The sequence below is a fragment of the Haemaphysalis longicornis genome, unplaced genomic scaffold (genome assembly GCF_048455015.1).
Source record: "Haemaphysalis longicornis isolate Haplotype H1 unplaced genomic scaffold, Haemaphysalis longicornis Haplotype H1 scaffold_2, whole genome shotgun sequence".
Classification (NCBI taxonomy): domain Eukaryota; kingdom Metazoa; phylum Arthropoda; class Arachnida; order Ixodida; family Ixodidae; genus Haemaphysalis; species Haemaphysalis longicornis.
The window spans coordinates 220,158,284-220,175,135 of NW_027526295.1; the positions used below are offsets into that span (position 1 = coordinate 220,158,284).

Here is a 16,852-nt window from a genome sequence, read left to right on the forward strand (position 1 = left end):
TTGCCACCGTGGTACGAAATGTACGACATACAGCGTTGCGTGAGTCAGGGGCCACACGAAGCCTCTTATTGACGCGGCAAATAACCTGCCTCTCTACCTCTCCGGAGAGTTTTCCGGAGTGCTGTCGGCGGAAAAAAAAAAAAAAAGTCGCATGCCTTCAGAACAAGGCCCAAGAAGAAAAAACGGGGGAAAAAATGGCGGAACAGAGCAAACGCACAAACAATGCATGGCCCTCTTGTGTCCGCTTTTTTTAGTTTGCTTTCATCTCTAGCGCAGCCCTCTTTAGGAACATATAGACGGCCAACCGGCTTACGGCCGCTGCGCGATACATGTCGCACCGTCTAGCCATGAGGGAAAGTTTAATCATTGAAGGCCGGCATATTCTATTGGCGCGCAATTATTCATTGCTTAATTAATATTGGCTCTTAATTAACGACAATTCGCAGGTGAAGGGCTAAAGGAAATAAGTAAAACCAAATTACAGGGAGCAAATGACAAGGGAAATTAGGATATTCCGTTTGCTTTGCCAGCTCGGAATCAGGTGATGCCCAATAATGCTATGATTTATTCAGTCAGCTGAAAATTTAAGGGCTTTCAAAAAAGCAGTGACCGAGTATTCCGTCTCTGCCGTATGGCCCGTGAAATCATACTGCTCAGCCTTGCGATTCACTGAAATTACAATTCTGCTTCAACCAAAACATTCTTTTTACTGAGAGGTTGTGAAACGAAGCAGCCTTTGCGCTGCTGTACGTTGGACTCGGAGCACCGGAAAGTCATGTGGTGTTAGCGACAGAACGGCGGCCGGGGTGTTACGTTGCTCTGTGCGTGACAGCAATATTCTGTTAACGGCGTAAAGACGTAGTTTCTCTCTTCCGACAACCCAAGTTAATAAAGGCAACCTGTACAAACACTAAGCGATTTCAATGTTAGTATACCGTATTATCCATGCTGTAATCCTCGCGCTTTAAGTGTTATCCCCACCCGAACTCGTCCATACCACGATGCTAATCAATCTCAAATGCCGGCTGAGTATTTGTTTTATTAGAAAGAACTTTTTGTCGACCTCGACATTTCGTAAGCGTCTGCTTGAAGTGTGAAACTTCTGCGAGCAGTTCGACCCTTCTCAAGCTGTGTCGGCTCGAACGGAATGCAAGGAACTAAAAACGAGACGTGGCGCGTTTGCCGCCAGGTTCCTATATCCATCAATATTGAGAGGTTTTAGGTATTTGATCCTGGTAGGATTAACCTCGCGGCGAAAAAAAGTCCCTCATCGACTATCGCAGAGCGCTGAGCGTTGTTTCCACGGTTCGATAACCCCGCTAAGTCGTACAGCCACAATGTCATCCGAGTCAGGACACCTCGCATGACCAATGGGTTCAGCGAATCGCGGGTGAATAAGAGTGTCACGTAGCACCGAGACTCTACGGCCAGCCGGAGACCCCGAAATCCGAGCCAGGCCGGCAACGTAGTCGCACATCGGACAACCTTTGCAGGGCACTCTTGGACTTGCCCCTTCACAGCGTTCTCTGCAGTCTAGAATACGCAGTAACTTTAGCCATGCGATGTGCCCGGGCTGGGAGTCCTTTTACAGAAAAGCAGAAGTGGGAAAATTTGGGATCAAACAATGGACCCGGTTACGTTTGGAAGGCAATGGTAGAGGAATTTGTCCTGCAGTGGACGTAAATAGCTTGATGACATTGACGATGACGTTAGCGCAACTAGAAGCCCCCGAAAGTGCCTACAGACACTGCGGTGTATACCGCAGCAGTTTACTGCTTGTTTTACCGGGTCGTGGGAGAACGGAATAATGCAGCAAGTTTAAATGTCAAGGATTTGCAGGGAATGTCATGGGTGATGTGCGGGGAAAGATTTAGGCCTGTAGGTTGATTAGGCTTGTTGGGGGAAGTACTTGGTGCGTGTTTTCACCCTGTTTAAAGGTATTACATAGGGCGTAGGATGATTGCTCGCTCTGGTGAAAGAACTGAATGCGGCGCGCATTTCAGATGTGCATGAAATTTGGGTCTTACCCGGTCACTGATGTGCGGGCAAAATTTAAAAGGAGGGACTTCATTACTGTTCTGGAAAAAAGTTAGTCGTGCTAGCAGCCTGAAGCATTATACGTATGCGTTCAACAAAGTGAATACATAGTTTCTTTGGTGTCCAAGAAAAAGTGATTAAGACCCCCCAGTTTCGCTGGCTTTCCAGGACACTTGGCAGTGCTTGAAAAGGGCGTTTTCTAGACATCTAGAGACGCTAGTCGAAATAACAGCTTCGCTGAAAAATTGGATGGTTCTTTCGCATGGACACATAAGCCTGCTGCAATTTTTCATTCTTCTAACCCGAAGGCATACGCCCTACGCGCATCGCTGTACCCGGTTAAGACGTGTTTGGGGAAACAAATCGAGGCAGAATGGCCCTATTAGGGAATCGTAATGTATTGAGGAGCGTTCCTTGTATGTTTCCCGAGCGCTTCCTTTGCACCATAATTCGCCCGCTTACGCGCTCGCCTATCCTCTATAATGCGTGTTTCGTTCTGTCCTGTCGCAATCCTCTCACCGCTTGGGTTTTCCCCCTTAGATGCCCCTCCTACGAGTTCGCCGGAATTCCAAGGCACCGTGTTTTGTAATGGCGCGAATCCACTTTTCACCCGAAACGAGAACGAATCGAGCGCTTTGAAACAGATGTGTTCATGTTATAGGAAACTACCATCAATCGAGCAGGCTCCGATCATTCCTTGCTGGCCAACGTTACTAGATCCGTTGATGGCGACTAAGCCGCGGTTGGTGGCAGATTCGACCGTGTGACCACATAAGAGGCCGCTCCTTGTAGTGGGGGTGGAGACGTTGTCTTTTCACTCTTTTTAATTAGCTCGTCTGTACTAGGCTCCCATTTTTATCGTCCATTTTGTAACAACCAATTCAGTGAGTATTTTTAATGAGAAGAACACAGCGAGTCTGGGCAATGTACTTGTACTTTGCCTTAAGTGTGAGCATGGCTACCTGTGCGCTGTGTAATGTTGAAATACATGAGCCTAGCCATTAATGGTGGCAGTAGGTGCGAAAACGCTCGCCTTCGTCTTCATGGGCATTATTATGGAAGGCGTTTTCTCTATTGTGGCGACATTTGCGGGAATGCTCACATTCGTGCACTGGGCCGTTATGACGACACGCTTCACCAGCGAGTAAAGTTTCTCGTTCTTAAGTTATATAAGTCATCTTCATTCTTGCCCCCCTTCCATAAACCCAGGCTCAAAAATAAATCTCTCTCTCTCTCTCTCCGATCCCTCGCAGGTGCAGACGGTGGTGCGCAACGCGTACATGCAGGCCATGATCCGGCGCAACCCGAACCGCTACTCGCGAGGTCGGGGCATGTCACAGAGCTACTCGACCTACTGCGAGGCCAGCTCGCTGGCGCCGGACTTGCACGTCTCGGCGCACAAGGTGGCGCCGCTGCGCAAGGCGACCGTGCGCCGGTACTCCGAGGTCGAGGTCGAGACGCTGGCCTCCATCGTGGCGCCCCCGCACACGCAGCCGCCCATCAAGTGGGAGAGGAACTGCTACTTCTAAGGAAGAACGCCCCGCCATATACGGCCCCCCGTCAACGCTTCTTATTATTCTTCTCCAAGACAGGTCCGCTAACCTGACTACCAGCCGGATGTTTCTACCTCCATCGTATAAGCAGTAGACAGCCGGGTAGTTTTGTCTCGCTCAGGGGGAAGAAATTGCGACATTTTGTTAACTTCAGACGGTTACCTCTGAGAAGGAAGATATAAGGTTATTATCTTATATCGATTATTTGGAACTCAGTTGAAGTTGGGAAAAACCAATCCATGGACATTTTTTTTGCTTTGCTCTGCGGTAGGCTTACAGAAAAGTAAGCGAGCTACTCAGTCTTTCCCACAACGCTTAAAGATATGATTTTTTTTTCTACACAGAGCAATACATTTGTGAACAAAAGGCTGCAAACTGCCTATATGCCACAGCGGGATGTCCAGCTAATTATTCCACATAATTGTCAGTTTGTTGTATATGCGATTCACTGCAGATTAGATGTTTAGTTTGTGTCGGCTTGATGAGCTCATGAGTAATTAGTAGAGATATGCAACCGTATTCGGAGGGATCGAACTGATTGTTAGAACCGTTTCAAGATTTGACGCAGTGTAGCTATACTTTGTCAGCCAGGAGTAACTAAGAACGTTCGAAGTTATTGGACGTGACCGTATGTCATGTAGCGGGGCGCTTGTTGTACGCTGCCGCTATCGTAACAGCGAAGGCCACAATTACCTGGATTCCGACCAGGAAGATGGCTAACCGGAATTTATTGTTTGAGTCCAGAGTAGTCGTACTTTTCCATAAATTCTTGTAACCGCGGTCTCAGTGTCGGCTGTCAAGGGAACAAGACGGTAACTTACGTCTCCGACTCAGCGCTCTATTTCATTGTTGCCACGCCCGCGAGAACGCTGTGTCTTCTATTTTTGTGTACATTTGTCTATGTGCGATGGGGAATCTGGCTCAACAGGTGTTTCAGCGCAAAGCACTGTCTCTGGTCTTTAACTGGTATACGGTAAATTTGCTCACATACATTGAGTCATAACACACAACCATCCACGTATGCTTATGGACGCCGTACCTTGCTTTCACATGTTAGCAGTGATACATTTTTTCTCATTTATATTAGAGTTATTTTTGACATGATTCTTCTCCACAGTCTGACTTTTTGTATTGACAACCATACCTGAACTGCACCTGGAGCATCGCCGCTCGGTTCTCTTCGTTTTCACGTGGCGTTTAGTCAGTTAGCCACCAGAAGACATCCAGAAAGCACGAAAAGGTTATTCGAGGGTATCTCGTAACAGGTGGCAAAGAAGAATGTCTAGGAGTCAAGCCAAAGCCTGGCCTTCCCGAGGTCTGTGGAAAGAATACCAGCGGTGGTGACAAAGTAGGCCGACGAACTGCGCGTGTGAAAGACGTGGTTTCTCTGTGTACGCGTAATGTATACTGTATGGTGTAACCTGATGAATGGCGTATTTTTTGCGTGGCCTGTCGGGTTGCACCTGTGTACGAGCGTTCCGCTCGTACATTAGTCGCTACGACGATGCGTTGTGTACATACGAGCACTGTATATCCGTTCTTGTTGTTGTTAATTCTCTCTGTCTTATCTGCATTTCCCAAGTGATCGTGAAGAGCCTTCTCCGGAACTGGTCGGAGCAAAATACGGGGGACACCCTCCTCAGAGCACCGTTCTAAGATACATATGACGTCATTTTTGGAATTTCCTGCTGTCACGTGTTGAAGTGGTGTGTTGCCGTGAAAGGTTATGCTCTCTGAGCTTGTAAATATCCTCCTCGGCTCGCTTTGTTCTCCGTGTGCATGTCGGATAAATTATATCAACGGGTTAATCTTGTTCTCTCACGTGATATGCAAAAGAGGTCGCTGTCTAAAGTGAGTGCCGATATGTTGGGGTCGGGGAAAACGGACGGTATTTTGTCTGCGAATATGCGAATGACCGATCAATGCCCAACAGCTTTTATAGGGCTCTCACGATCCCAACCAACTGTATAAATTTAAGCACTGTGTTTTGCTGCATTCATACACACATACGCGCGACAGGTAATGAATGTATATATGTATACATATGCGAGCAGCAGCCTTTTTGAAACGAAGAAAGAAAGATATAAGAAGTTCGCGTTTCAATTACAGTGGTCTGCTACGTTGCCTCTAAGGAAACACTGTGCGTTGCCAATCAATTTCTGGCCTCCGTACACATGTTAGCTGGCTGTGAGGATCGCCACGAAGAGAGAAATACTGGCTTTAGTGCTTTTTTGATGACTCGATATGGGGCTTATACAGAGCTTAAGAAACAGCCAAATCGGATTCAGCGACAAGTTCGAGCTCTATACGGGCCGTGCTCCCGACTGCTATGTGCTACTGTGCGACGGTCAAATTAAAACCTAGCACTCCTAAAAAGGCCTCGAGCTATAAAAGTTTTAACGCACAATACTCACAAGCCGAATGTAAGAAAAATGGTAAGAAAAAAACCACCACCGTTTGCTCTATTAAACGTTTATTCTCTCTCTCTCTATCTCTCTCTCTCCTTTGAATTTCAGAGAGAGATTGATGCACTCGTAGATTCCGAGGTAATGAATAGTTAATTGGCCGTTTCCCTTTGAATATGCTTCCTGTCGAGCCATTTCCACAAAGACCATTTTATGGCTTATTTCTAAGAGCCCATCAAGTACGGGGTAAGGCCTGGCAGAAGAATAATGGACGAAAGTACGTAGGGAAGGTAATGCGGTTCGAGCTTAATACAGCACGCGTGTGCACCGCTTTATGATGGTTATGCTGAATTTAAGGCTTCGATCTCCTTTTTCTTCCACTTCTTTTTGTTTCCTGATTTGGTAAAATATAATTCACGCGTTAGCTTTGGCGTGTTCAGCGCAAATTTGAAATTCCCTATCAGCAGATTTAATTGCAGCCCTGTTTCTCCTCTTCTCGCTGGCGTGTAAGACATATCTGACTCGGGGGAAAAAGAACCTAATATAAATCACGTTACATTTTTTAAATTCAGACAAAAACAGCCAACGGAAACTAATAAAGGCGAGTTGAACACCGACAGGAAATATAGAGCGCATTCTCTAACGGTAAAATAAGATAAAGCCATGTGAAGTTCTCATCAGTTTCGGTTCACATCAGGACTTGAATAGTCTCCGTTGTCAACTACTCTCACCATACGCCATTTTGCGTGCCCACATGCGTCTCTTCATGGACAAGCACGTCCAGCGTCGCACTCTGCAAATCCAAATCTGCTCATTCGCGCGGCACGGCCGGCATAGAGAACTTCGAGAAGAAAAAATGTTTTCTTGCGATCGAAGCAACTAAACGTATAGAAATAGCGCCTCATGCTAATGCCCTGAGACCGAGTGAGATAAGCGTGAACATGAAAACCCAATTAACACAGGTAACTCTCAGTCACCCGTGTAATTTCTCAGTCTTCTGAGTTACCAGTGTAACTCAGTTACCTCAGTTACACAGGTAACCAACACAAGTAACTCAACTTTTAACTTGTCCCAACTCGTTGAAGAACCCACTCGCGTAACTTGTTCTACAGCCAACATTCTTGACTTCGCTATAACTACAAGACCTGAAACTGCCACATTAATAACTGTTCGTTCCGGTATAAGTTTCCCCGCCGCTGTTCATTTTACAATGTCATACCGCTTACCCCGCATTCCTAGACAGCACAAACTAATTCGAAACTACAAACAAGTGAATTTCGAGGTCATCAATGATGAATTAGCTTCTTTTTCAGATGAATTTCCCCCTCATTTCGGGAGCGCCCTCTTGATGACAACTGGACGCAGTTCCAAACAAAAGTTACGACCTTTACAGAGAAATATATCCCTCTGGTTCGAGTGACATCTAAGATGTCCCCTCTGCTTGATGTTTTCTTGCCACGTTTGCTTAATATAAAAGAACGCATCTTCTGTAAATGCAAATATTTCAACTCCTCCAAAAGATGGACCGCTTATCAGTCAGTCGCTACAGAATACAAACTGGCTCTCCTCAAAGCGGAGCAAACTTTCTTTCATAGCACACTTGCCTCACTGATATCAACCAATCCAACTAAATTTTCGCATGTCTTCAAGAAAGGAGAGCTGGAAGCGATATTAGTTTAAAACTGATGCAACTTATCTGATACGACGTGAAAAGGGTTGCAAATATCTAAATGACACTTCCTCGTTATCTTTCACTAATACATCTCCTTCTGTCCTTCCGGATTCTCGTACTTTTCCCTAGCCACGAATAAATTCTAGTATCATCGACTGGGAGGGCGTCACTAAATAGACAAATAAGGCTGAAATTTCCCCCTCAACATGCGTAGTCGGTATAAAGTACAAAATTTTAAAAATCATGCAAGTGTCCTCTTCCTTAATCTCGTCGTATATTTTTTCGCTGTCATTGCTGTGTGCCGCGGTGCCCATCGATTGGAAGGTTGGGAATGTTGTTCCAGTCCACAAGGCCGGTAATTTTCATTGACGTCGGAACTACAGAACACTTTCCTCAACTTCGACCCCGTGCAAAATTCTAGAACATATTATTTCTGCTAATTTTATATATTTATTACTAAGTAACTTTTTTTTGCCCAGTACCAACATGGTTTTCGTAAATACTACTCGAGCGAAACTCAAGTGCTTGCCTTTACTAATGACTTGTTTTCTGCTCAGGGTCATTATTCTCTTGTTGAATGTATTTTTATTTACTTTTTCAAATCATTTGACACTGTTCCTCCCCGTTTAATACTTCTGAAACTAAGCAAACTTTAATATTGAAACCAGTGCTTAAAATGGATCGAACACTTCCTCCATAACCCCACCCAGTATATAACAACTAAAGATCACGGTTGGAATCCTTGCCCAGTCAAGTCAGGGTTCACGCAGGGCTGAGTAATTGCGCCTCTTCTTTTTCTGGTATATATTAATGACCTCCCGGAGTCTATTACCTCACATACAAAACTTTTCGCCGACGATTGTGCACTCTATCGAGAAATATGCATCCCTTCCGATGTCTCTTCTCTTCAGCATGATATTAATAACATATCTAACTGGTGTGACACTTGATTAAAAAACTTAACATTCGTAAGTGGAAGCCAATGAGAATAACACGAAAATCTAGCACAACAGCCACCACATACTTACTTAACGCAGTACCTTCAGGTTCCGTTAACAGTTATAAATGCCTTGGCGTCCATATAACTACTAACCTTTCCTGGCAAAGGCACATTGAACATGGGACAAGTGACGCAAATCGCATGCTTGGTTTTCTTCGCCAGAAATTGGCACTTGCACCCAGCTCACTAAACCTTCTCCTCTACGAAGCGCTAGTTCGCCCAAATCCAAATCCGAGTATACCTCGTCGGTGTGGAATCTACAAACTGACTCATTAATCGTAAACCTCGAAGCGGTACAGAATCGCGCTGCACGCTATATTTTACACAACTACGCCGAACAGCTAGCGCCTCACTGATGAAAAAAGCTTTAAAGCTTCCATTTCTCACAATTCGACGCCGCATTTCCCGATTGTGCCTTTTTCACAAAATGTTTTTAAAAAAATTCTAAAAGAGTCTCTTTTCAGCCCCCCAGCATAAATTTCCTCCCGCCTATACCATCGTTTAAAAGTAGGTGTGCCAAGTAGCAACACCAACCTTCATTTTCGCTCATTCGTCCCGAAAAACAGTGTGGACTGGAGCAGCCTTCTCGCCGCCATCGTTCTTACACGTGAACTGGAGAAATTCAATTCTGCCTTCAACAATCTTTGTTATTTACCCTTTCATTCCTTGTTGTGTACTCATCTTTTGTTTCCTTGCCCCACTACTCCCTGTACCGCCTGAACGACCCCGAGAGCAAAATAAATGAAATGAAAGTAGCACTTCGAAAAACAATTACAATTACTGCAATGTTAATGTTTGCTTTTGGGTAATATCAGACCAATTCGACCCTTGGGAAGGGAATATATATATATATATATATATATATATATATATATATATATATATATATATATATATATATATCATTAGAACTGATTTCTGCTCAGCAAGCTCCATTGCATTATTGTGGTTGGGCGGATCATTGCTTAAACTGGCAGCCCGAAGAGGTCAGTGTAACGCTTAAAAGCAAGGCAATGCACCCGTGCATCTTCCTAGTACTAAGCGAGGTTTGCGCAACAACTAAAAATTACAAGCTAAAAGTACCGCTGCGCTGGCTCAGTAGCTAAGGGTTATCTGCCGAGCCCAAGGACACGGATTAGAGCCGTGGTCGCGGCAGCCGTTCTTTTAATGGTGATAAAAATATTAAAGCCGTTACACTCAACGTGAAAGCTGTCGGAAGTGCACTGACTCGCCATAATGGGCTGTGCCGCGGTTATCCGCTCACAGCTACCACCCATGACGCTCTTCACCTCCTTGTCTAACTCCTCTCATTATGAATTGAATGAAGGTTTGTTCAATTCAATTCAAATTTCCCGCTTTCGCAGTGCTCGCGCGCCTTCTGCCTGGAAGAGCACGAGCGGGAGTTGTTCTTTTTAAGTAGGGCGCCTCGATTCACGCGCGTCTTCGCCGTAAGGCAGCGTTGGCATCGAGACACCCGGTTTGGAGCATTGAAACGCGGGAAATTAAAAATGATTTAAGCAAACCTTTGCGTCTTTACCTTGGGACTAGCGCGACGCAAGAGGAACAACATGAGACCTGTGCGGAAAAGCGAAGGGAGGCATTTACGTGGCTAAAGTCAATAAAGACTATCGTCTTTTGACGGAATTTGCAACGAAAGAAGCAGATACGCGGCCATTTTTTGTGCTTGCTATCATCCAGCACGTGCCGGCGCCTTACTGCGCAGTTTGGAACGCGTTGTTTTTGAGAGAGAGAAAACGTTTATTGAACATACAGACAGGCAGACGTTTATTTAACAGACAGACAGACAGACAGACAGACAGACAGACAGACAGACAGACAGACAGACAGACAGACAGACAGACAGACAGACAGACAGACAGACAGACAGACAGACAGACAGACAGACAAAAAACTTTATTAAGGGTCCTATAGGGACTGTCCTGGATGACCGCTAAGGGTCCTCATAAGGTAGTCGCTGGCCACACCCGCGTAGGAGGTGAGAGACCTTGGCCTTCCGCCGTCTCGCAGGCGCTCTGGACAGCCGGGAGTTGCTTGTGCGGATGGTTGCTTGAGAGAGCTCTTGTCCATTCTTGCTCGGTGCTGCAGCCCGTGGGCGTACGTAACGCCGGACATTGCCAGAGCATATGTTTAAGATTTCAGTAAGCCTCTGAGCAGTTAAGGCAATGAGGTTCGATGGAAGGCAGGATAAGGCTGAACCTGCTCCTAGTGGGAAACGTATTCGTCTGTAGCACTCGGAAAGCTATGGATTGTGATCGTGTGAGTGTGGGGTGAGGTGGTGGCAGTGTCCTGCGTGATAGCTGATAGTGGGAAATGATTTCATGAAAAGTGAGTAAAGGGTCTGCAACGGGAACGGGGTAGGGGAGAAAAAGATTTAGGAGCTGTAGGTGGCCCTCCTAGCCTGGTAGGCCGCGTGCCGCGGCTGCCATCCTCGCCCGAGAGATCAGGGCCTCCTGGTCTTCGAGCTGGCAGCTCTGCAACGCGCTCTACCACTGCTCAAGGGTAGGGTATCTGGGTGGTGGAGGGTTGCGTTGTTTTTGGCGGCCACTTTTTTCGCTGACTATCGTAAAAACCAGCCCGACAGGCGCTCCTAATTAAAGGGACGGGGAGGCTGACGGTTATATACACAGATTTTGGGTCAAATTTACCTGCAGTTTTCTTGCCTCTAAACAACGGGAACAATGTATGACAAGAGCCAGCGGTTCAAACGTTTCGAACGGTTATGAATATATAAACCGCTTGCTTTTCGTATCCTCTGTTCGGCTCCGTTACACGGTAACGCCATATGGGGCTCTACTTGGGTCCATTATCTCGCTGCGCCGCCTGATTCCGGCAGTAGCTAGACATTGTGACAGCGAATGAGCTACGACGACAAGGCGAACCCCTAAAGTTCTCTGCACTTAAAAGCGCCCAGCTATCGGGATGTCGGTACACGTTAAAGGCCTCCATGTGATGTGTGTCTCTGTGCTCCTCATATTTCAGGTGTAGCTTTGGTGGCGTTACACCTCCAAAATTTGAAAAGAAGTAATTAGAAATTTTAAATTATAATAAATTCCTCTAAGTTCACTATACTTTGTTTCCACTGAGCATAGCTGAGTACTGGGGTTGATGGGGTTTAAACATCTGAAAATCACCGCATTTTTAGCCATTTTTCTTCGTCGTTTCACTACAAGGCTATTGCAAAACCTCACACGCAAGCGTGGCTGCAAGGTTTCGTAATGGTAACTGAATTTTGCATTAATTTTTTCTATTTAAATAATTTTTTTCTCTCCGTCCTTCACGCCGACAGAGCACCTCCTTAAACTCGGCCAGAATAATACACTGTCAGAAATACGGGAAGCCCAACAAGCCAACCAACTCCCGCGATTGTCTCTAACACCTACAGGCCGCACTGTTCTCGTGGCACTTGGCCGCCACGTCATAACTGCGTCAGAAGCACCCACTCGTATCCCTCCCGACATCCATGCCAACATTAAAGTAGCCCCCATTTCGCGCCATATACACCCCTTTTACAACAAAGGCCGACGAGCATCGCGAGTCCGCTATCTCCAGAGACACTATTCGGAGGACCCCGACACCAGATACACCGACACAGCTGCATATCATAACCGCCAAGCTCACGCCCTTGTAGCCCTCAACATCCAGGAAACCCTCCTGACGTCCGCCACGCTATCCACTACCCCCTCCACGACAGCAGAAGAAAATGACATAGCTCTAGCTGCAACCACAGCCACGACAGCTTACATTGCCATCATCACAGACTCCCAGGAAGCATGCCGCCACTATCAAAAAGGATGTATCTCGCCTCAAGCCCTCAACATACTACGACGCATACACAAGCTGCTCTCCATCTACGTCGTGTGGACACCAGGCCACGCCAACCATGCAGGGAATGAGGCGGCACATGCCGCTGCCCGCCAATTCACTACCCGGGCATTCCCTGAAGGCAAAGAACACCCACCGGAATCCCTCAATCACCTCCTAGTCCCGAGTCGTTACACAGGCATCTTGTACCACTACCATCGAAATCGCTTCCTCTACCCTCCTCCTCCTCAATCTCTCAACACCAACGACGCACGCCTTTGGCGACGACTACAAACCCAGACATGCTACAACACAACAATTCTACACAACATATCACCAACCATGTACCCCTATGAATGCCCATCCTGTAAGACCCCCCCAACACCACATACCACCTTGTCGTGGCTTGCCCCTACCATCCAAATCCCATCCCTTCGCCCTCCCTGGAGCAGTGGGAGTGCAAGCTGACCAGCTGCCTGCTAGAGACGCAGGTTAACCTCGTGTCTCTGGCAAGAGCAGCTGCCACGACTCGCGGCTATCCGGACTAGGAAGGCCACCCAAACAGCACTTTACGCTCCAATAAACGTTTCTCTCCTCCTCCTCCTCCGCGACGCTCCCCTTTCAGTCTTGAGGACGGTATGTCTCCAGAACGTTATTACTTAAAGAAGTGCCTAGAAGTCATTTAAAGCTCATTGCTGGACCTTCTGGCTACCTCGGCGATTGCGTCATTGATGTCATTTCCTTTGTGACTCAAAAACTTTCCCTCATACCTGCAGTGGCTTCAGCATGCCGCATCCGTTCCCCGAAATGGCCAAATCCTATCATAGCACACAGGGCACACGAATGATGAATCTTCCGTCTACAGCGGTTGTTTCGATCTTCTCTATCAATTGCAAACGAAACTGCACCACCTGCGCCCGCTCATTATAACGTACCTATTGCAATGTATGGTCATCCACATACGTGAGCACCAGCTGTGAAAGGCTGTCTCCTGGACGATATCGGCGCCGCAATCCCGTCACAAGAAGGGGGGGGGGGGGGGGAAAGAGGCTTCCCCCTTTCTAAGCATTACCTTCAGGAAAGACATAAAGGATGGTAAAATACGCCGCTACAGCCAGCGCAGTTATGTTCGCTAGGGTGTGCGATGCCCGAAGATATCTAGTTGTGGAACTATACCGCATGTAATGGCGGGCACTAACGCTGGTCTTTGCCTTGATTTTTCGATTCCGGTGCGGAATTTTTGCAATGAGGACTTATTTACTCTACAACTAAGATCAAAAGGCCTGACAACAAAGCTGATGTTTAACTCGTTGAAGGAATCAAACAGCCAATTGTCCCCTGTATGTACAAGGGTGCATTGCGGGCTCTTGGCTTCTTTGCAATGGTGGTGGACAAATGCTAGTGAACCACCTGTTCCGCTTCGAGCGCACAGAAAAGAACCTGTAATTTATTCATTGTAAATGAAGGCTGGGGTAAAAGGTATGTGAACGTTGTTAAAAGAAAGGCATGTGTGTATTTGTGTGTGTGAACAATTTAAGGTTAGGTTAAATAACGTTGACTGCTTTCCCGCTGGCCATCTGGAAGCTCAATGCTCGTCACACTGGAAGTTTTGGTAAAAAAAAAAAGCCCTAATTTATGCGTCGTCATGATGCGGCTTCATTCCACCTTTCCGTAAATACTTTGCACTTTCGTGTGCTACCATTGCACCACTGATATTATCGCTGGTGCCCATGTGAAAGCTTGTTTACTCCTTTTGCGTCGTTTCATCGTTTAGTTGTTACATCCCTTTTGATTAGTTTTAGCTTTCGATTCCTTCAAAGTCTTACTAAGTAACGTGGTTTACTTGGCCTGAAAATATACAATGGGTGCTCTATTGTGAGTAATTGGATACGTTTTACTTAAGCTGCGAAAGGAGAAGAAATTCAGAAGAATCAGACTTCAAAAAAAAAAAAAGCCTTGAATAATTGATATTTTGGTCATGCATCGACGGAAATTAGTTCTCCCGAGATGGGGGTGATCGACTGAGAGCTTTCGGACCATAATAGAAACGGCGCAATGTAACAGTGTGATAGGAGCCCCATCCGAATACTTCTCTCTAAACCAAATGTTGCTCAGACAGGCACCTTAATACGGTCATTTGAAGGTTGCAGCGCCGCAAAATATCCACGAGTCAGTAGCGATCTGGGTTTTGTACACTCTCTTACTGACATGAGCACTCTGAAAGAAAAATGTGTCATTCAAGAAAGTTGAACAACTCAGTAATCGAAATTCGCCTTGCTCACCAGGTTCTGCGGTGTAGTGTATGGGCTTCTTGAAGCGACGCGCGTTGAATTGTCTCCGTTAAGGAGGATTGTGTAATTGCTCGATTTCAAAGTGTTTTGTAGCCGCGAATTCCTGGCGCAAGAAGGATTTTTGTTTTGCTTAATTCAAACAAGACACATCCGAATTTAACCTAGTGCTCAATGCTCCAAGTATCATTATCCAAGAGTTGTGTGAATGCACATTTGCCTACTTACTACTTACTTTGTCGTAAACATTTATTTTCTGACTTTGTAATCGCTTAAGGCTGAGCGCTTCAATGTTGGCCCCTCTCCCCTTCCACCTTTTCTATGTAAAAAAAAATACTACCGTCTAAGAACCGTTCCTCGCCGTCCAAACAAGCTAAAGGGACACTGAAGTGCATTTGTTAAGGCTATTCTTGGGGCTAAATTGTGTGTGTTAACCCGCGTATTTTAGCCGATGTCTACAGCCCCGGGTTATTTTTAACAACCAAAACGCAAGAGAACGCAATGCGCCCATCAATGCCGCCTCATCAATCCATCTGCCCAACGATGTTGCACTTAGCCCGAAGTATGGTATATGGTGCTATCCTGGAGTACGGAATTACACTTTTCGCTTAGTTGATGAGTGAAATCGGCTGTTTTTATTTTCACCTCAGTTTACATAGGTTGGCGTCCTTGCAATCCAGTGAACTCCGAACCATAGTTCAAAGGAAAAACCCATTTAGGTGCACCTTTCTCGTGAAGAAAGCGTCTACGAGTCCGAAATGAATCAGGTGGTGGGAATATACGTTCTATAGATCTGCAACTCATAAAACGATTAGACAGCATTTTTAACTCCCTTCACTTCAATTTGTGGAGTTTCCACGAGGTATTGCTGTACAGCGCCTTGAATATTGCGCTGGCTTCCTGTACCATACTTGAGCAGACAGTGCCACGCTGTTGGTTTTGCGACTTCAGATACCCACGCATTTTCTATTGTACAGTTGGTGAATTGCACGCACTTTCGATGTCTGCTTCCCGGATGTGTGTGGCTATAGGAGCCCCGGTTGCTGGCTCGTGGTGTCCCCAATTAATTGTTGTTCACCCTTCCAACTAATGGCGAGATTTGTAAATACTGCGCACGTAACGCTAATATTTACTTACCTTCATGAAATGGTAGTTCTACTGCTCAAGCTCAAAACGTGCCACTAGAGCGTACGCGTGAGCGTTAAAGTATATCTCTGTTGCCGTTACATGCCTGTTTCCGAATGTTCGTTTCCAAGTATTAACACAAACTAGCTATTCATTGTGCATGTAAATATCACTGATCCCACTGCAGCATTCGCTGTGAGAGCTGTATTTATGTAAAAGCGGACAACTTGATGTGAGAATAAAGATTGCGTTAAAGGTTGCGTCAACGCTCATGCTTCCTCGCAGTTCCTTCTGCCTTCGCAATCTTGCCAGCCCGTCCATTAACAGCCAAATCAAGCAGGTGGTCACATGGGCAGACCTGCCAAGATAGCAACATGAAAGTTCGGGAGACCGTAGCCGGTGGGAGGGGGTGGGGGGGGGGGGGAGGGGGGTGTAATTTACATTTCAGAAATTGCTGAATTACTCAGACTGGAAATTGACACCAGAAACGGTTAAGGGTGTTTATTTCGAGCTGCTTTGTTCATGCATCATGAGACAGGCTGGCGTAAACGTTGTGGTACCTGTTTCCTTGCCTTGTTTCGGTACGGTTGCAAGCGCGTTTAGGGGCAAGCCTATGTAAGCTATAAACAACATTCCGTCAGCGCGCATGGTGCGCGCGATACTATAGTGCCTAGAGTATACTTTGCAGAGCCATATGGTATAGGTCACAAGAAATTAAAAGTATGATGGCGGGTGCTCTTCCGCAGCACCGCAAATGTAGCAGCAGGGAAGAAAACTGGAAGTACGTGCGTGACTAAAAAAATAAGCGATGTCTCTGCTGTGGCAATCACTTTTCGGGAGATTCGAGATAACATTCCCTGGATGGGAGATATGGTGTAACTTCTAGAGTCTCCCTTAGAATTCGGGAAAGTTGGCTGGTATTCAGGGTGATGCGAATTAAAAGAAGAGAT

At 46.2% G+C, this 16,852-nt stretch overlaps 1 protein-coding gene across 1 annotated transcript in view; it reads left to right on the forward strand.

The window, feature by feature from the left end:
- The window catches only part of LOC144169957 (corticotropin-releasing factor receptor 1-like), a 172,844-nt gene extending 163,345 nt beyond the window's left edge, over positions 1-9,499 (forward strand). Inside the window, exon 11 of the mRNA XM_077699420.1 lies at positions 3,291-9,499. Coding sequence (XP_077555546.1) covers positions 3,291-3,566 — 276 coding nt within the window. The 3' untranslated portion in view covers positions 3,567-9,499. The remainder of the gene's footprint in view (positions 1-3,290) is intronic.
- The last annotated feature ends 7,353 nt before the right edge of the window (positions 9,500-16,852 follow it).